The sequence below is a fragment of the Populus trichocarpa genome, chromosome 9 (genome assembly GCF_000002775.5).
Source record: "Populus trichocarpa isolate Nisqually-1 chromosome 9, P.trichocarpa_v4.1, whole genome shotgun sequence".
Taxonomy (NCBI): domain Eukaryota; kingdom Viridiplantae; phylum Streptophyta; class Magnoliopsida; order Malpighiales; family Salicaceae; genus Populus; species Populus trichocarpa.
In genome coordinates this window covers 12,713,082-12,733,657 of record NC_037293.2, presented here as the reverse complement: position 1 = coordinate 12,733,657, position 20,576 = coordinate 12,713,082, and the positions used below count along the sequence as shown (strand labels likewise).

Sequence of the window (20,576 nt, the reverse complement as noted above, 5' to 3'; positions counted from 1 at the left end):
GTGAGTGAGATAATCTTTAATATGCATGTAATATAAGTAATATATGTATGTTGATTATATAATGAGTACAATTGATTAATTCTTGAATATTTATATATGTTGTTTTATTATTTGAGTATTCATCTATTCTTGAATTTCACACTTGCATTCTGTTGAATTAAATTTTATTCGATATGATATACATTGCTTTGATAATTATGTGAATATCTATTATGCCTTGATATAGGACTTGTTAGTAACTTCATGCTAATGAAGAATAGTTAATTTATGTGCACATAGTATTCTACATACCTAGTTGGTGAGAGAGATATCAACCTGTGACGACTGATCATTCCATGGTGGTCACCTTCGGGTACTATCTAGTCATTTTTGGGTGTCATCTGGTCACCTTTGAGTGTCATTTGATTTGTGATATGTTCTTTTGATATGTTCGTTTTGAGGCTTAACATAAATAGGATGTTCTTATGACACCGCTCCTGCGTTGCCGGTCATGGACCCGGGATTCGGGTCATGACAGTTTCATTCCTTACACTTATAAATAACTCAAATATATATAAATGTTATTCCCTTGTTGATTTTGTTGAACTCACATCTCTATTTTAATATTATTTCAGGTTCTTAGTTGACCTTTGATTGAGAGTGCTTGCAACTTTATTTGTTGGTATGCATTACTTGCTTCTGCAAGGCTTTTCTTATTCTTTGTGATTCGATACCTTATACGCTCCACTATTACGCTATTTTTATTCAAGTTTAGATTTTTATTTCCAATATTAGATTTTATTTAATGGAATAAGTATTTTGAATTATGAATTGTTTTATTGGTTTTGAGGAATATTTGAAACTTTACAAAATGATGCGTTAATTTTATATAATTTGTTTTATGATATGTATGTTTTAGGGCATAGCGTAGATGTGATGTTTACAATGTTGCTCCTGTATTGCTGGTCATGGACACGAGATTCGGATCGTGACAGGAGATCTTCATTGTGTTTCTTTGAGAGAATATGTGTATCTCTTTGCACTCCTCAAGATCACCATCGCAGGTCAAACGAACCCATTCCCCATTATCATCCATATAATTGAGACCAATATCCGTGAAATCATCTATCTCAAAACGTTTACCAATCTCTTGTTGCAAGTCCCTTAAACCCCAGTTTGGTTGCAAGCCTAACCTAACCTTTTCTACACCAAAAATGGCTTTAACTCCGAAGACACCTCCTTCTCGTAAACTCTGGGCAAAACGTGGACTTCCTAACTCACTTTGATGTATATGCCCACTGACTGTCCTTGTTTTGTGAATTTGTGATCTTACAAGAAAGTCTGGATCTCCATGGTTATTCATTGAATGAAATTCTGCTAATTCACTACTGCAAGTCCTCTTTAAAATCCCATTCGATGTTTCTGCAAGTAAAGCGCCATTTCCATTGCTTGAGACAGTTATAGTGGTGGCATCATGCTGTTGTGCTCGAGCAGAACAGCAGTTACTTGAGCAAGACTTCCCACTACACGGAGAGGAATGGGATTTTGAAGCAGTGCCAGAAGGGCTAGAATCATCAGGTGGAGAGTCTAAGTGCTTTGAATTGTCGCTCCTCAATGATGAATAAGGAGCATGACTTGAAATTTTTGGAGAGCTCAGTTCTGGGAAGGCTGAATAGAAAGATTCAATTTGAACGGCACCCTTAGCACCTTGGACTGTGTCGATCACCTGCTGGAGTTTTCGTAAGGAATGGCCAACCTTGTTGATCTTTCGAGAAGGCCATCGTTTGATACCGTGTTGTCTGCATATCCGTTTTAGAGTAGTAGAGCAAACTGCAATTACAACAAATTGTGTGAGAACGCCATCGATTAATTAGCTAACATATGATATTTGAAGACAGCGAACCAGCTGAACAAACGGAATTGATATTGATAATAAGGGTTATATCAAGTTGGTCTGCAGCAAATGTTTGTCTGTGCAATGGTAATCATAGAATAAAGGATGGCTCAAATCTAACATTCAAATGCTAGTCATTACTTTATATATAAACATGTGGTTTCAGTTGTGATAGGACATTTTCATACCACCGAGGCTTTGAGAAGCATCTTTGAGGCTCCCTGCAAAGTATCGTCGAAGAACTTCCAAGCTGATTGTCTGGATCGCTGTCTTGGTCCGTCTCTTCTTACCTGTTTTCCTGCTGCCTAATGAGCGACATCCGCCAAAAGCAGAAGAAACTCCATCACCCTCGATACAGCTATTAGGTCTAGGATTTTGCTGAAGTTGACCCAACTCTGAAATTACTTGCTTATTGTCTAATTCCTCCTCGGAGTCATCCCAGGGAGTTATCATCTTGAACTCTTCTTTAGGTTCTTTTGGATAGTCCCACGTGATGCAGCAACTTTTACCCTTCTTTTGGGCCTCCACCATCCAGGCAATCCAAGATGATTCATCCCGTGGTGGTTCTTTAGAAGGTGATGATACAAAACTCTGATTTTCTCCTTGATCAAGCTCCTTGTCCATGACAACTTGTAAACTCCAGCAAACCTGTTTTATGGAAATAGGCAATAAATCCCACATCTCCTTTTGCTCTTCGGTATCTTGGCAATCTTTTGGCAAGAAAAACTCCAACACAAATTCAACCAATCCAGTAGAAATGCTTCTCAGGGGAATCGCTATGGCAGCATGAAGACCAAATATCTTAGCATGGTGAGCTAGAGGATAATCTTTCTTGCTGAAGGAAGTTATATCATTCGTGAAACATTGCTTTTGTGTTGTGAATGCTCTCCCCACAATCCCTTGACCGAGGAAAAGGTATTGCTCAAAACTCGCCATGTGAAAACCTGAAAAACCTCTGTCGGCTAAAAAGCAAGCAGAATCCACAGTGGAAATACAAGAGCTAAACCTTTCGGGAAACTGCTGGCGTCCACTTTTACCTTGCCGGCTACATAAGGCCCATGTTAGAGCCAAGGGCAACCTATATGTCTTGCAAACAGATTTCACAATATCTGAAATCTCAGGCACCGCAGCTCGATTTAATCGATTGCAAGTCTGTGATAAAAGGAACACAATTGTGATCTTAGTTATGAACGCTAAAATTTCAGAAACCTTGAGTCTAGTGTCTTTAAAATGTCTAGTATCTACGTACCTCGACACCAGGAGAGCAGAAGTCTTCAGAACTTCTTAGATCAACAGCCTGCAGATCACCATGCATATAAAGACCAAAAAACAGGAAAGTTCTCTGCTTATTTCACAGGCTTGAAGAAATTGATAGCCATTGTTACTTTTGAAAGGCATTTCGATCATTAAAAAATCTGAAAGTTAATGCTAGTCAAGGGATATGAAATGAAAGAAACATGAAGTCTATACGCAACTAACATAAAATAATATAACAACAGTCTCATTGATAGCTAATTGAAACCTTTGCAAGATACATAGGAAACGAACAAACCTGGAGAACTTTGCAGATGTCTTGTAGTTCTGGACGATAGCTTATCTTCTGAATGGTAGTCGCAATCTCAACTATGCCCAAGCAAGTCTCACTGCCTTGTTTGAAAAGTGGGAGTGCAAGAGACCCTCTAATGTTATGTTGTACTGCATGATCTTTATGTGGATATTCTTCTCTTCTGAAGAGACGTACGTCAGGAGTCCACTCAGGCAGCTTTTCCAAGAAAACCCGGCCGGGGAACCCTACAGAACATTTTGCATCCTCTTCTGCTTGGAAATGATAGGCTGTTGAAACCTTTCTATAACTTGCAAGACTCTTGCAACTCGGATCAACAAAGTATGGCTGATCAATAGTAGCAAGTACTCTTTTCCCTTCTTTCTCCATGGGTAGCCAAATCTGGATAAGAATATCTCTATCTTGTATACAATTTTTTAAGTATCCAACGGCTTGCAGTACTCTCTCCTTCACAGAACATGAAGTCCCTGGATTTACTCTCTGCACCATCTGCCATTCGCAACCCAATCCAGCAGCTTCTACTCGACAGCTTGCGGGGTGCGCGAAAGGTGTGGAAGTCTCCACAGAATCTTCAACCTGAAGTTCAGTCTGAACAAGATCCGTGCTGTTTGAATAATCTAGTGGTGGATTTCCATGGCAATGCCTTTCTGTTTCTTCTTGATAGTCCTGCTGGTTTGAGGCTGTACTCCAATTAGGAGTCCCCGTAACGGGAATATATAGTGAAGGGTCATGCAGAACATTAGAGGTGGAGAGACGACCTTGCTGCAGAAAGTTGAACCCTCCATCCTTCTCAAACCACCCTTGATACAAGATTTCATCCATGAAATCCCAGTTCGTGACATTTCCTGAGAAAGTTTCGAATGTAGAATTAGGGGTCGAGGAACGGTGGTCATCCATATTGTCAACTTGCTTGAAATTTGCACCAACCAAAGCTTATATATACTCCAAATTGGGAAAGTTTCAACCTGAAACACACAAGTACAACTCAAAACATGAACAAAAAGAGAAAAATCCAGGATTACCGCGTACTTTCTTTACATTAAAACTGTACTCTGAAATGCATTTCAAAGCAAATCATAAACTAACATGCTTGTTTCTATGAAATCTTACAGGATTGGACTTTCATTTATACTAAGCCGTGTATTAAAATAACAGAAGAGAAACATGCATGATGCAAGAAAGAAACTCACTTTCTGAAGACTCTCGATTCAGATTGGCCAGATTCTCTTCCTGTCGGTGTACAGTGAACTGTGAACCTTAATCATATTCAGGAGTAGCAGCAGTACAAAAATAACCAAAGACTTTTTTTTTGGGTGAATGAGAGGGTTACTATATATCCTCTCGGTTATTTACACAGGGTACAGCTAGCTCTAGTTTCGCAATCAGAAGATTGGGGACTCAGACTGTATAAAGCAGGAAACAGAAGAAAATTAAGGAATAGAGAGGATACAGTTCAATGTACTCCATCATCACCTTATATATATGTGTGTAGTCAGCTCTAGCTATAAAATCAACAGTTAAAAAGGTGAGCAATCAAGGGTAAAATGAAGAGAAAGAGGTGTTTGCATGTGAGAGAGAGAGAGGGAGAAATGAAGCATTTATATGTATAAAGTACGCAAAATGAAGCAATACTTATTAAACAGAGAAGGTACTTATTTAATTCACCGAGTTCAATTTCATTGACTTCAAGATTAACTTTCAATCATTTGGACCTTAACCTACCAAGGTAATTAGCTCAAGACATTTCATGCATGCTCTAGAAACTAAAAACCCTGTCAGATTTCTGCTGTACTGTGTCCTTTGCTATATTAGGTGTGCTTGTTTTAATTTGTGCATCCAATGGCATAAGTACGTGCCCCATGTTTTCTGGAGAAATGTCATGAAAAATATTGGCTCAAAATCCATTGAAGTTTTAAGAAATGCAGTATGGTCCTCTTCCCAGAGAATTTCAGAAGAAATAATAACGTTCTGGGACAGTCTGCTATGAAGGACAAGTTCGAAGGGTTGATGACAGTTTTTAGTAACGTATCTCTGCCATGAAATGCCCCTCCGCTCCAGATTTAGGGGCCATGAATTCATTTTTATTCACCGCCGATAGATTTTCCACGTTAACAATAATTACGAACCTAGATAGTAGTTTAATGTTAATGGTCCTGAACATGGTGGAAACCTCAGGATCGAGTCGAGCAAGACTACTTGTGGTGTTCTCGTGTAGAGTGCCTGTTTACTATTTCATTGCCTCAATTAGGGGAAACCATCATGTGCTGCTTAACAGGGGAAATTAATAATTACAAACCTCAAGAAATCAAACATATACAAATGGTGCACAACTTCTATGGTTAGGCTTAATTGGTAATAGCTCAAAAATGATACCAGGCTGACTCAAAACTGATGCCAGGCTGACGTATTCTTTGAAATGAAATTTCATTACTAAAAAAAATTGTCACGGCCTGCATCCAATGAACGGCAATAATCCCCCTCTACATTTTTATACTTATACGAAACCAAAACTTACATATAAATTCTTTCTTTATTTAACTTAAAATAGAGTTTTACACAACATTGATAATATAATTAAAGTCCATAATATAAATTAACATTTTCATACAAGATTTAATACAAATATTGTAATTATTTAACTAGACATAACGAAATAATATTAATTACAATAAAAGAACAAGTTCTGAAATCTAACAAAAGTGACCTGCTAACGAAGCTATTATAAACCTGAAGAAGATAAAAAATAAGAGGATTAGTTTAACAACTCAATGAGTAGATAACGTTTAATATATACATACGAGGTAATACGAGAAAGATAAACATACATAATTTTAGCTTTAGACTTTTATAGGAAAGTTTCACAAGCCATTCATTTATAAAGTTCTCTCTCTCTCAATTTCAGGCTTTTTTTTATATATATATTCCTTTTATATTTATAAAGTTCTTTGTTCAATTACTATAATACCCCTCATTCATTTATACCTATTGTTTAAGCCTTCAAGGGCATTGTTGTTTTTTATTAATTTCTTTCTTATTTTTCAAAACATCACAAAAATAGAGCTATTAGCATATCGGATTTTATCAACAGAATAGTTTAGTTGCTACTTTTAGCAATAAAATGTGTATATATAAAATTTTTTTTAATATAAGCAATAGAATTAATAACAAGAAATATATATGTTGCTGCAAAACAACAAGTTACCTAAAAAAAAAATATCTAATTCTAAAATCAACAACGAAAATCAGTAACTTAGTTAATTTTTATTACTGATAAATAAACAACCACAAATCTGCATCTGATATTTTTCATTACTGATTTCATTGCTAATTTTTACCAGCAATGAATTTTAATTTTATTTGCAAGATAGATAGCAGCTGATCATCCCATTTTTTAGCAGTCAAAAGTGCGGCAGCTGCATTAGTACTGATCTTGATTGGCCATTGAGAACCAACAGAGGTGATCAAAATGCATATTAAACTGAAAAAAACAAAATCAACAAGCTAGTTGTTTTCCACCATATTATCAATTTAATATGTAAATAGATGTTAACAAAACACAGAAGAAATCGAAAACACATATAAATTAAATAATCATGATGAGTAAATCCACAATATGATATGTTAATTAGATTAAGACATGTCTTCCTTGCTGACCAAATAATGATCTAATTCTTAATTTCTTTAATTAAAGCTAATTAATCATTAGTTCTATTCATTATTGTACATCATTGAATTATCAATCTCCCTGCGTGGACCACCATCAGCTTGCATCTTCATGTACATTTGACCTTCATAGACAAGTGAGAGGTTGGTCTATATATAATGGCTTCATTTTTATTTATTTCTCTCTTCTCGATCGGCGATCGGGTCTACACTTTTACTTTTATCTTCATTCCGGCCCCAATTCTTTGATAAATGAGAATCTTCTGCATAACTGCAATCAAGATTCATAAATATAAAACCTACCCTATTTCTTGGATTCTTGAACTCTATTATTGGTCATGCAACGATTTTCCAGCTTGTGCCACATTAATCTTGAGGGATGAGGCGATAATGGAGACCGAAAGCTCACATGCATATATAGCATAGCCTGCTTCTTTTTTCTTTTCTTTTTTACATATTAGCCAAATGAGGGCGAGAGTCCAAAAGGAAGCTTACATGGTCAGAGCAGCAACAGCCATGCAAAACCTGTTTACAATATATAGCTAGTATCACGTTGTACTTGTTTGCTAGGTAAATCATGCATGTATTAGCAAGAATCTATATAACCAACGCAATCGAGAAGCTAGCGGATACTGGAGGAATAACATTTTACAGACTCCATGCAAAAGAGTTTACTTCTTCATATGCATGTGAGGAATAATTTACTCCAAAAATAGAAATCAATAATGGGTGCCAATAAAGGTCTAGCAAACTAGAATTAAAAGTTACAGAAACTGATATGAACAAACATGAAAAAAAAGAAAGAGAGAATAAAAAAACAACAAAAGATAAAAAGATACAACCAAAAAAAAAAGTCCAAGACTTATTAGACCAACTTAACTAACATTCTATCCTCTTAGCAAGTCTAAAGACCCATATTCTTGGCCTATCAGATCCAAGTCTAAGATTCAGCCTAAACCCAATCCAAACTAACCTAGGTATTTAAAGAGAAGGTTACCAAAGAAATTGCTTTTCCTCTTCTCCTTTTTTCTTTCCCTCTACAATGACTTTCCTCTCTATACCAAGGAATTTAGTTCCAAACTTAAGTTTTGGTTTTAAGAAGGGTTGAAAAAGCAAGTAAATGATTTCCTCTTTTTTTATTTTCTATTTGGAATTTGATTGTGGAAGGATTAAAAAAGTGTTTAGGGTTTTTATATTAATTTGGTGATTGAACGATGTACGAGATTTAATTGACGTATTAGGGTGTTAGTTGGCTTAAAACAAACTGATTAGATGACTGGAATTATGGGTTCTTGAAGAACATATTGTTTTTGGGATCTGAAGATTTAAAGAACTAACAAATCAGGATTCTGGAAATCCCGATCAATCAGTCATTCGGTTGGTATAAATCGATCGACCAATTGGCTTATGTGCTAACGGTCGACCGGTTGGTCTGAATTGACCGGCCAGTTGGCTTGTGTTGTCGGTCGACCGGTTGGTCTCAATCTACTGACTAGTTGGCTTGCAGGGTGGTGGTCAACCGGTTGGCTTGAGGGAGCGGTCGACCGATTGGACATTTCGGTCGACTAGTTAACCCAGTAGTAGAGGTTAATTGAGTCTGTTAGGTTCAATTAGTTTGGGTTACATTTGGGATCGATCGGGTGAATCAGTTCAGCTTTATAATTACATTTTGGTATCTAAGTTTAGAGTTTTAATCTCTTATGTTATTTTGTTTCGAGTCATTTTTCAGTGTTTTTCGTATCTGTTATAAGTTTTGTTGATGTTTCTCCTAATGATCTTCAGTAGTCTCCGGTTCTGCATCCATTTGTCTTTTCCTTCTGTTTTTCTAGTAAGTGGGATAATCTTTAATATGCGTGTAATATAAATAATATACGTTTGTTGATTATATGATGAGTACAATTGATAAAATCTTGAATATCTATATATGTTGCTTTATTTTCTAAGTACTCATCCATTCTTGATTTCGCACTCGCATTCTGTTGATTATATGATGAGTACAATTAATAAACTCTACTTGATATGACTTTCATTTTCTTTGATAATTATATGAATATGTATGATGTTTTGATATTGGATTTGTTAGTAAATTCATACTAATAGAGCATAGTTAGTCTATGTATACATAGTATTTTGTATACCTAGCTAGTGAGAGAGGTATCAACCTATGACGACTGATCTTCTCACAGTGATCGAGGCCACAAACCTCATCTGATCGTCCTTATTCTTATAAATAGATAAAATATATATTAAATGTTATTCCATCACCGAGTATGCTGAATTCACCCCTTTATTTTAATATTATTTCATGTTCTTAGCTTCCATTAACAAGTTGACCTTTGATTGAGAGTTCCTGCTACTTTGTTTGTTGGTATATCTTGCTTGCTTCTATGAGGCTTTTTTATTATTATTTGTGATTCAATATCTTAGACGTTCTATTATTACGCTGTTTTCATTCAAGTTTAGATTTTATTTCAAAGTTTGGATTTTATGTAATGTGACATGTATTATGAACCCGATATTTTTGAAAGTTTATGAAATGCTAAGTAATTTTATATAATTTATTTTATAATATGTATATTATGAGGTTTAGCATAAATGTGGTGTTTCTACAATACTGCTCCTGTATTGTTGATTATAGACCCGGGATTTCAGTCATGACAAATCCCATGTAAGCGTATTAATTAATCAAATGCTAATCCTTATATTTTATTCTTAATTTCAGTGCTGGTACAGCACGATTGTACATCTCTTTCATTCTCCTTAATTTATGGCTTTATAATAAAAGATGAGGTCTAAGAATATTTTTATAATTGATACAATAAACAAACAAGAAGGTGTCCACATTCAATTCCCCGAGTACTTAGATGTTAAACTATACCGTACCGATCAACTAATCAACAGGAGGAGGACCACTTGCATTTAAATACCTAAGTAGCTTATCATCAGATTCAACTGACATGACCTAATTAACTAGATCCAAGGCAAAACCACGTCCATATATATTATTAGTTTATCTGCAAAATCACTGACTGACAACTACATATCGTCTTCTGCAGGCCTGCCCCTTGTTTTTGTAGACCCACTAGCTCGATGCCTGATCATCTCTCCTTTTCATATCGAAGAGTTACTATTTGAGCTAATTAAAAAGTGATTGCTGAGAGTATTTCAGTCTTAACCATTAGATTCCAAGTTCAATGGTGATGTGAGATTCCGCAGAAGTCGTGCTGTTGGATATGGAGTTGATGACGCTGGACTGTCTAGATAGGACAGAGCAGTGCAAAGATGGTAAGAAATAGTAGTCAATGCGTATTTCCCATTTCTTTCCATACTCTAATGTTTGGAGTCTTCGTGGTGTTGTTGCAAGCAAGCTCCATTTAGCTTTGTAAGAAGAAGATTAAGTTGTTTAAGTTCTTGAGATCTTAGAGGCATTTTCCAAGATAGATTCCAAGACCAACAATTATGATTCCAGAACCCCATCTCTCCGGTTCTAGCTGTTGGCTTAATAGAGAGAACAAATAGCTGAGGGAATAGATGCTTAAGAATGCCAATTTCTAACCACCAGTCTATCCAAAAACAAATATCCTTCTCATTACCGATTTTAATTTGAAAAACAATTGATAAAAATGTTGTATTTGAGAACTACTGAAATTTGACCTAGAGTGTTGGAAATTGAGTAAATGCATAGCCAAGTATCAAATAAAGGAGTATTGAAAGAAGGAAGCCCATTCTGAAAGGTAGGTTTATACTTCTTGGATATTATCTCTTGCAAGTCTCCAAAGCCATTTAAAAAGTAGAGCTTTGTTTTTTTTTCCTGCCAAGGAACCCATTCTTAAACCACCTCTAATCTTTTCACTCACCACTAAATTGCATATCTTCTTTGAATAGATTTAATCACATGAGCAATGCCCTTTGTTTTGACATAATAAAAATGGACATGTAGTAAAAGGTAGGGATCGTTCAACACATTTTTAATCAAACATACATGGCCTCCCATGCTTTGCAGCCTCCCTTTCCACATCCCAGCCTTGAACGGGTACATGAAATCATTGGTTTCCATGGAGATAGCCCTTTGATTTCCATGCAAAAGATTGAACCTGCCATGCTAGCTGTAAACTCATCATCCAAGTTTATTCCTATCAATGAGCTTTTGTGAAAGTTCACTCGTAATCTTGAGACCAACTCAAACCATCTCGCAATCCTCTTAGCATAAGTCAATGAATTGTAGTCATTAGGTATAAAAATCAAAGTGTATGGCTAAGGTATTCACCATTTCGGTATTCAATACCTTTAAAATAACCAGATGCAGATGGTCTTTGAAATAGCACGAACAAACCCTCTGCAACAATATCAAAGAGAAAAGAAGAAAGAGGGTCACCTTGTCTTAAACCTCCTTTGACACTGAATTCTTGGCTCCGAGAGCCATTGATTAGAATGGCGAGATGAGAACCAGAGATGCATTCATAATTAATGATAGTCCTCCACTTGGTGCTGAAGCCCATGAACATCATAACCTCATCCAAGTAATCCCATTGGACCGAATCAAAGGTTTTGTGAAAATTTACCTTAAGAATGAGACCATGTCCACCACTTTTCTTGATCGTGTGAACCATTTCATTTGCAATCATGAAACCATCTAGGATTTTTCTTCCCGCTATAAAAGTTGTTTGATTGGTGCTAATCACATGAGGCATTACTTATTTCAGCCTGGTGGACAGTTTTTTTGGCTACAATCTTAATTATATAGACCATGCACTAAGCTATATTCGAAGAAGCCAACTGGTGATTTTATTTTTGAAAACAATGCCGCATGGGAGATATTAATGCCTTTTGATAGCTTACCGAATCTAAAGATTTCATTCACCATGATAAGAGGCTCATTCCTGATCGATTAAATGCCATGATTTCTTATAGAAAGTAAAGTTGAATCCATCAGGTCCAGGTGCTTTAGACCCATCACAATCCCAGACTGCTTGTTTTACTTCATCCAAAGAAACACCCCGCTCTAGCCACTCTGACTGTTAGAGAATAATATAAATCATATCTTGGATCTTACCTAACAGCTTAAGCTATTGGGTTGAGATGGTTCTTTGACATGGTATCAGAGCCTTGATGACCAAGCGGTCACGAGTTCAAATCTCACCATCCCCATTTATTTGATAAAAATTAAGCACAAAGTAATGTGGGTCTGTGCAAGTTTCAAGCCCAAAGGGCTTTCACTTGAGGGGGTATGTCAGAGAATAATATAAATCATATCTTGGACCTTACCTAACAGCTTAAGCAATTGGGTTGAGATGGTTCTTTGACACTGATATTTGAGAAGTGATAGTCTTGAAACCCGTTTCTCCCATATTAGCTCTTCAGTAGTGAGACATAGAGAAGAGGTTGGTATAGAAGGAAACAACACCATCTTTTACGCAGAGCTGTCCTCGTCCCCCATGGAAATTGTGTCACTGGAGAATTGGCTTCTCATGTTTCGGTTCAAGAGCCAATTGGATGAATGAACCTCCAAAATTCCTGGAAAAAGGGTCTCTTTAGGCAAGGCTGCAAAGTTGGCATAACTATCCCGGCAGTGATAGAGAGAGACATCCCAAGTGTCCCCGTCAACCTTGAATTCTGGCTTATTTACAACCTGGGCAACTTTGGCATGACTATCAGGATTAGATTCAGAGTCGGTTTCTTCTTCATCTTCCATGTGTGGGCTGAAAGTTTGCATACTGTACTCTATTGTTTCAAAGGCTGGAAAATGTTGGTTATCAAGTTCCTGGATATGTATATAGCAATCCTTCCCTTCCAAGCACAAGACAATATCTTCATTAATAGTGCTTGTAAGTTTAGTAGCAATCAAGAATTTCAAGGTATCCAAAGTGTTGAAAAGTAGGCTTATTTTGTCAAACCCAATTACTCTTCCATGGTCTTGGCGCCTCAAAGTAGGTCTTCCAAGCTTGACTGTCCATATCTAATGCCATCTTCAAAGAATCAAAAGAAATCAACGCTTGAGAGGCTCCCATGTATCTGAATCCACTGAAAATCACTCCACTGTCTATAAGACCTCTCTTAATACATTGATAGTTAACCCCGTTAGCAATCTGTCCTACTAAGGAGTTCTTCAACCATGCTTTGTCTTCTTCAACAATATCGAGCTGCACAATATGGAGAGGAGGAGTTTTGCACTCAGAGCTTTGCGAGTCTTGTGTTTGTATAGTAGAGGAGGTCGGCAGCAGGAGTATTGCTCTCACAGCTTCTGCATAGCTTCTAGAATCACGTTGACGGATAGGGACAAAGATGCTCGTGGTCAAGGGCGGTGTGCTAGCCTAGGTAAAGATTTTATCAATATTTTGTTTATTAGTTTTATGTAAAAAAAAATTATAATTCTCAATTGAGGTATTAAAAAATTCTGAAAATTTATATGGAGCTTTTTAATATGGTGCTTTAGCTAGGGTTAAAATTTCAGAATTTTTGGAGAAATTCAGAAATTTGAAAAAAAATCACAATTTGACCAGTTTTACGTTCTTGGGTGTAATTTTCAATTCGACCATCAGATTGAGCTGAAATTTTACGAGATATCTTAAAATATATTGAATAAAATCAATTAAAATTTTAAGATGAACAGAGTTTGATAATGCTAACAAAAAAAACGTCAAATAAAAGCAAAACGACTCATTAAGGGTAAAATGATTATTTGCCATTAAAAAATAAAACAAATCAGTTCTTTCTTTCTTTTATATGTTGCCGACTGGGCAGAAGCATAATAGAAAAAGAAAGAAAAAAAAGGCGAGAGAGAGAGAGAGAAAAGTAAGGGAAAAACATAAAAAAAATCAAAGAAAAAAAAATAAGAAAAGTGAGAGAATAACCTTGTAAACTTATAAAATCCAACTTATAAAATACTAATCTAAGGAAGAATCAAGTGAAGGAAGGAGGAATTGAGAGAGGAAAAAAATTTAATTACTTTGTTTTTCAGTTGACATGATATTGTTATTTTATCCAAGTTGAGGGGTTGTTATAATATCGATTCAGATTCGATTATAGATGAATTATATTCCACAAAACATCGAAGGATGTAACTTTAATAGTGAGTTTATTTTTACTTTCACTTTAATTTTATATACTTTCAAATTTATTTTTTAATATTTTGGGTAGTGTATATTTGAATTAAAACTTTACTGTTAACTTTAAAAATTCATGTACATGAGTTAATAATTTATCTTTAAAAAAAATTATATATTTATTTAATAGCCTAGGGCAGGAAAAATTCATGGCTCCGCCCTTGCTCGTGGTCGTTGTGAGTTGACTTTGGGAGAACGAGGTTGTCGATGAAAACACGCTAGGTTTGCTCGCAGATTAAAGGAATCAAAAAGTCATTGAAGTATTGGAGGAGCTCAGTTTGGGAGAACCAAGATTTCATTGATACGAAACCGAATCTCCAGTTTTTCTGATTCTTCCTCCTTGAGATGAAAGAGGTCGGTAACATTCCCATACTTAAGGAAAGCTCTTCTTAAGGTTTGGTAATCTAGCCAAGGTGGGAATCTCTCAAAACAAAACTTTAAAACTTGTGAAAAGGATTGAACAGGTTTTTGGGGGTGAGGTTTAAAGGGAAGGCTATGGTGTTAAATATAATTTGTAACTTTCAATATCTTATTAGCTTTTATGGTCTTTTTCAGTTGTCTTTTATTAGCTTTTATGGTCTTTTATTAAGAGGAAGTGTTTCTACTTCTTCATTAATTAAGCTTTGTAGTTTTTTTACTCTTCCTTGTACTATAAAAGGTGAGCAGAACAACAAGTAAATATAACAAGATTTGCTTCTGGTATTGAGCTACAACTCTACCATTTATCCTTCCAATTCCTCTTTTTTCTTTGTTTTCGCTTTTATTTCCAACATATTTGGTATCAGAGCCATTTGGTTTCTTCTATGGCTTCTTCATCTAGCATTTCTACCTTCTCCTATACAACCACGCAGATTCCTATCTTTGATGGATATCATTACGAATACTGGAGTTCTCAAATGGAGACTATCTTCATTTCACAAGACTTATGGACATTAGTTGATGAGGGGTTAGCAGAACCACCCCAGGAAGGATGTTCTTCAAACTAGTCAGAAGAAGACGTAAAGGATTACAAGCAGAATGTGCAGAGAAATGCAACTGCCTTGAGAATAATACAGCAAGGAGTAAGCAAATCCATCTATCCCAGAATCTTCTCTATTAAGAAGGCAAGAGAAGCATAGGAGATATTGAGAAATGAATTTCAGGGCTCTCAGAAAGCCATTTCTATTCGGCTGCAGAATTTATGGAGATAGTTTAAAAATCTTACAATGAAGGATAGTGAGTTGGTTAAAGACTTCTCTTCTAGAACCACTGAAATTATCAATCAAATCAAAAGTTGTGGAGACAATGTTTTAGATAAAAGAATTGCAGAGAAGATTTTCAGGAGTTTGCAAGAGAACTGGTTATAAAACTCAAGATTGTTTCTACAAGTGTACCAGATGTAAAAATTCCACTCACTCTGTCAGAAACTGCTAGCTAAAAAACAAGGAAGATGACTATAGAGAGAACAATACAGCAAATTTTTCAAAGGAAGAAGATCAATTGTTCTATTCCTGCATGAATGTAGAACACAAAGAAGAAGAAGTCTGGTATCTTGATAGTGGTTGTTTATTCCTCAATGGCTTGTTTTTCTAAGAAAACTTTCCAACAGAATAGAAATCTTAGAAAACATCTTCTACGTACCATGTCGTAACTCCAAACCAATCATGTATGTTGTAGAGACTATTCATAAAATCAATGGAAGCCTTAGAACGAACCTCGGAAACCAAATGGAGAAGAATATTTGTGAAGGGATATCTTGATTGTGTTTGTTTGAGAGAATCTGTGTATCTCTTTGCACTCCTCAAGATCACTATCACAAGTCAAAAGAACCCATTCCCCATCATCATCCATATACTTGAGACCAATGCATGTGAAATCATCTATCTCGAAACGCTTACCAATCTCTTGTTGCAAGTCTCTTAAACCCCACTTTGGTTGCAAGCCTAACCTAACCTTTTCTACTCCATAAATGGCTTTAACACCGAAGACACCTCCTTCTCGTAAACTCGGGCCAAAACGTGGTGGACTTTCTAGCTCATTTTGATGAATATGATCACTGACTGTCCTAGTTTTGTGAATTTGCGATCTTACAAGAAAGTCCGGTCCACCTTGGTTATTCAAGGAATGCAATTCTGCTAATTCATTACTGCAAGTCCTCTTAAAAATCCCATTCGAGGTTTCTGCAAGTAAAGAGCCATTTCCATTGCTTGAGCCAGTTATTGTGGTGGCAGCATGCTGTTGTGCTCGACCAGAACAGCAGTTACTTGAACAAGAGCTCCTACTACACGGAGAAGAATGGGATTTTGAGGCAGTGCCAGAAGGGCAAGAATCATCAGGTGGAGAGTCTAAGTGCTTTGAATTATCGATCCTCCTGAATGATGAATAAGAAGTATGATTTGAAAGTTTTGGAGAGCTCAGCTCTGGGAAGGCTGGATAGAAAGATTCAATTTGAACGGCTCCCTTGGCACCTTGGACTGTGTCGATCACCTGCTGCAGTTTTCGTAAGGAATGGTCAACCTTCTTGATCTTTCGAGAAGGCCATCGTTTGATACCGTGTTGTCTGCATATCCTTTTCAGAGTGGTCGGGCAAACTGCAATTAGAACAAATTGTGTGAGCACACCATTGATTAGCTAACAGATGATATTTTAAGAAAGCGACCTAGCTGAACAAAGGAAAATGGTAATAAAGGTTTTGGAAGATTAGATCAAGTTGGTATCCAGCAAATGTTTGTCTTGTAATGATAATATCTTTTTTGGAAGAAGTCAATATATTAAAAAGAATATAATAATAATTTTTTTTTTTTTTAAGAAGTTAATATATTGAAAGGACTATAATGATTAATCTAATAAAGGATGCCTCAAATCTAACAGTGAAATGCTATTCATTACTTTACATGTAAACATGTGATTTCAGTTGTGATAGGACATTTTCATACCGCCGATGCTTTGAGCAGCATCATTGAGGCTCCCGGCAAAGTATTGTCGAAGAACTCCCAAGCTGATTGTCTGAATCTCTGTCTTGGTCCGTCTCTTCTTACCTGCTTTTGTGCTTCCTAACGAGCGACGTCCGCCAAAAGCAAAAGAAACTCCATCACCCTCAATATTGATATTGGGTCTAGAATGTTGCTGAAGTCGACCCAACTCTGAAATTACTTGCTTCTGGTCTATTTCCACCGCAGAGTCATCCCAATGAATGATCGTCTTGAACTCTTCTTCAGGTTCTTTTGGATAGTCCCATGTGACAATGCAACTTTTACCCTTCTTTTGGGCCTCCAGCATGCTGGCAATCCAAGATGATTCGTCGGGTGGAGCTTCTTTCGAAGGGGATGATTCAAAACTCTTATTTTCTCCTATATGAAGCTCCTTGTCCATGACAATTTGTAGACTCCTGCAAACCTGTTTTAAGACAATAGGCAATAAATCCCACATCTTCTTTTGTTCTTCGGTCTCTTGGCAATCTTTTGGCAAGAATAACTCCACCACAAATTCAACCAATCCAGTAGAAATGCTTCTCAGGGGAATCGCTATGGCAGCATGAAGACCAAATATCTTAGCATGGTGAGCTAGTGGATAATCTTTCTTGCTGAAGGAAGTTATATCATTCGTGAAACATTGCTTTTGTGTTGTGAAAGCTCTCCCCACAATCCCTTGACCTAGGAAAAGGTATTGCTCAAAACTCGCCATGTGAAAACCTGAAAAACCTCTGTCGGCTAAAAAGCAAGCAGAATCCACAGTGGAAATACAAGAGCTAAACCTCTCGGGAAACTGCTGGCGTCCAATTTTACCTTGCCGGCTACATAAGGCCCATGTTAGAGCCAAGGGCAAACTATATGTCTTGCAAACAGATTTCACAATATCTGAAATCTCAGGCACCGCAGCTCGATTTAATCGATTGCAAGTCTGTGATAAAAGGAACACAATTGTGATCTTAGTTATGAACGCTAAAATTTCAGAAACCTTGAGTCTAGTGTCTTTAAAATGTCTAGTATCTACGTACCTCGACACCAGGAGAGCAGAAGTCTTCAGAACTTCTTAGATCAACAGCCTGCAAACCAACATGCATATAAAGACCAAAAAACAGGAAAGTTCTCTGCTTATTTCACAGGCTTGAAGAAATTGATAGCCATTGTTACTTTTGAAAGGCATTTCGATCATTAAAAAATCTGAAAGTTAAATGCAAGTCAAGGGATATGAAATGAAAGAAACATGAAGTCTATATGCAACTAACATAAAATAATATAACAACAGTCTCATTGATAGCTAATTGAAACCTTTGCAAGATACATAGGAAACGAACAAACCTGGAGAACTTTGCAAATGTCTTGTAGTTCTGAACGATAGCTTATCTTCTGAATGGTAGTCGCAATCTCAACTATGCCCAAGCAAGTCTCACTGCCTTGTTTGAAAAGTGGGAGTGCAAGAGACCCTCTAATGTTATGTTGTACTGCATGATCTCTATGTGGATATTCTTCACTTCTGAAGAGACGTACGTCAGGAGTCCACTCAGGCAGCTTCTCCAAGAAAACCCGACCGGGGAACCCTACAGAACATTTTGCATCCTCTTCTGCTTGGAAATGATAGGCTGTTGAAACCTTTCTATAACTTGCAAGACTCTTGCAACTCGGATCGACAAAGTATGGCTGATCAATAGTAGCAAGTACTCTTTTCCCTTCTTTCTCCATGGGTAGCCAAATCTGGATAAGAATATCTCTATCTTGTATACAATTTTTTAAGTATCCAACGGCTTGCATTACTCTCTCCTTCACAGAACATGAAGTCCCTGGATTTACTCTCTGCACCATCTGCCATTCGAACCCCAATCCAGCAGCTTCTACTCGACAGCTTGCGGGGTGCGAGAAAGGTGTGGAAGTCTCCACAGAATCTTCAACCTGAAGTTCAGTCTGAACAAGTTCCGTGCTGTTTGGATAATCTAGTGGTGATTTTCCATGGCAATGCCTTTCTGTTTCTTCTTGATAGTCCTGCTGGTTTGAGGCTATACTCCAATTAGTAGTCCCCGTAACGGGAAAATATAGTGAAGGGTCATGTAGAACATTAGAGGTGGAGAGACCTTGCTGCAGAAAGTTGAACCCTCCATCCTTCTCAAACCACCCTTGATACAAGATTTCATCCATGAAATCCCAGTTCGTGACATTTCCTGAGAAAATATCGAATGTAGAATTAGGGGTAGAGGAACCGTGGTCATCCATATAGTCAACTTGCTTGAAACTTGCACCACACCGACCAAAGCTTATATATACTCCAAATTAGGAAAGTTCAACCTGAAACACACGAGTACAACTCAAAACATGAACAAAAAGAGAAAAATCCAGGATTACCGCGTACTTTCTTTACATTAAAACTGTACTCTGAAATGCATTTCAAAGCAAATCATAAACTAATTAATTAACATGCTTGTTTCTATGAAATCTTACAGGATTGGACTTTCATTTATACTAAGCCGTGTATTAAATTAACAGAAGAGGAACATGAAGCAAGAAAGAAACTCACTTTCTGAAGACTCTTGATTCAGATAGGCCAGATTCTCTTCCTGTCGGTGTACCATGCCTTGCTGAAAGCAGTGAACTGTGAACCTTTATCAAATTCAAGAGCAGCAGCAGTACAAAAATAACCAAGACTGTTTTTTGGGTGAAACTTGTTTCTGTTTCTCTTATTAGACCTCATGCATCCCCGAATTTGATAAATGAGAGGGTTACTATATATCTTGTAGGTTTATTACACAGGGTACTGCTATAGTTTCACAGACAGAAGATTGGGTACTCAGGCTGCACCAACCAAGAAACAGAAGAAAAGGAATAGGAGATGAAGTTAAATGCGTATATTGAGATCACATACTCCATCATCACCTTATATATATGTGTGTCTATGTAGTCATTTCTGGCTATAAAGTCAACCATTCAAAAGATAAGCAATCAAGGGGGAAATGAGGAGGAAGAGGGGTGTGTGTGTGTGTGTGTGTGTGAGAGAGAGAGAGAGAGATGAAGCTTATATATGCTTAAGTATACAAAATGAAGCAATACTCAACAAAAAAGGGTCTAATGCTATTATTTAATTCACCTGGTCATAAACTGAGTTCAATTTCATCGACTTAAAGCTTAACTGTCAATCATTTTTACCTTTACCTACCAAGGTAACTAGCTCAAGATTCTCATTTTGTGCCTTTCGTATCAGCAGGCACTTGAAGCTCTAGAAACTAAAAACCCTGTATGATTTCTGCTATCGTTTCGGAAGATTTCACGTTATGGGACAGTCTGCTAAGTGCTAAGAAGGACAAGTTGGAAGGGCTAATGACAGTTTTCTGCAACGTATCTCTATGTGATGCAACGCCTATATATATAGTTGGGGCCATGAATTCATTTTTATTCACCGCCGACAG

The 20,576-nt window shown here is 36.8% G+C and overlaps 1 protein-coding gene across 6 annotated transcripts; it reads right to left on the bottom strand.

Annotated features, from left to right (window-relative positions):
* Window positions 1-796: 796 nt before the first annotated feature.
* Window positions 797-20,166, bottom strand: LOC7481692 (protein NLP2). 6 transcript variants are annotated; one of them, XM_024608459.2, is made up of 6 exons: window positions 19,691-20,166; window positions 18,484-19,337; window positions 18,180-18,227; window positions 17,119-18,082; window positions 16,700-16,773; window positions 797-1,735 (listed from the first exon to the last, which is right to left on the bottom strand). In XM_024608459.2, the coding sequence occupies exons 1-6, from the start codon at window positions 19,743-19,745 to the stop codon at window positions 920-922; spliced, it is 2,811 nt and encodes a 936-aa protein (XP_024464227.2). In that variant the 5' UTR covers window positions 19,746-20,166; the 3' UTR covers window positions 797-919. The 6 variants fall into 6 exon arrangements, with proteins under 6 accessions (XP_024464227.2, XP_052311584.1, XP_052311585.1 ...); XM_052455624.1 differs by lacking the exon at window positions 16,700-16,773 and adding an exon at window positions 2,062-2,910 and having other exon boundaries at window positions 797-1,809; window positions 17,968-18,082; XM_052455625.1 differs by lacking the exons at window positions 16,700-16,773; window positions 17,119-18,082 and adding an exon at window positions 2,062-3,025 and having other exon boundaries at window positions 797-1,809.
* Between the last annotated feature and the right edge of the window lie 410 nt (window positions 20,167-20,576).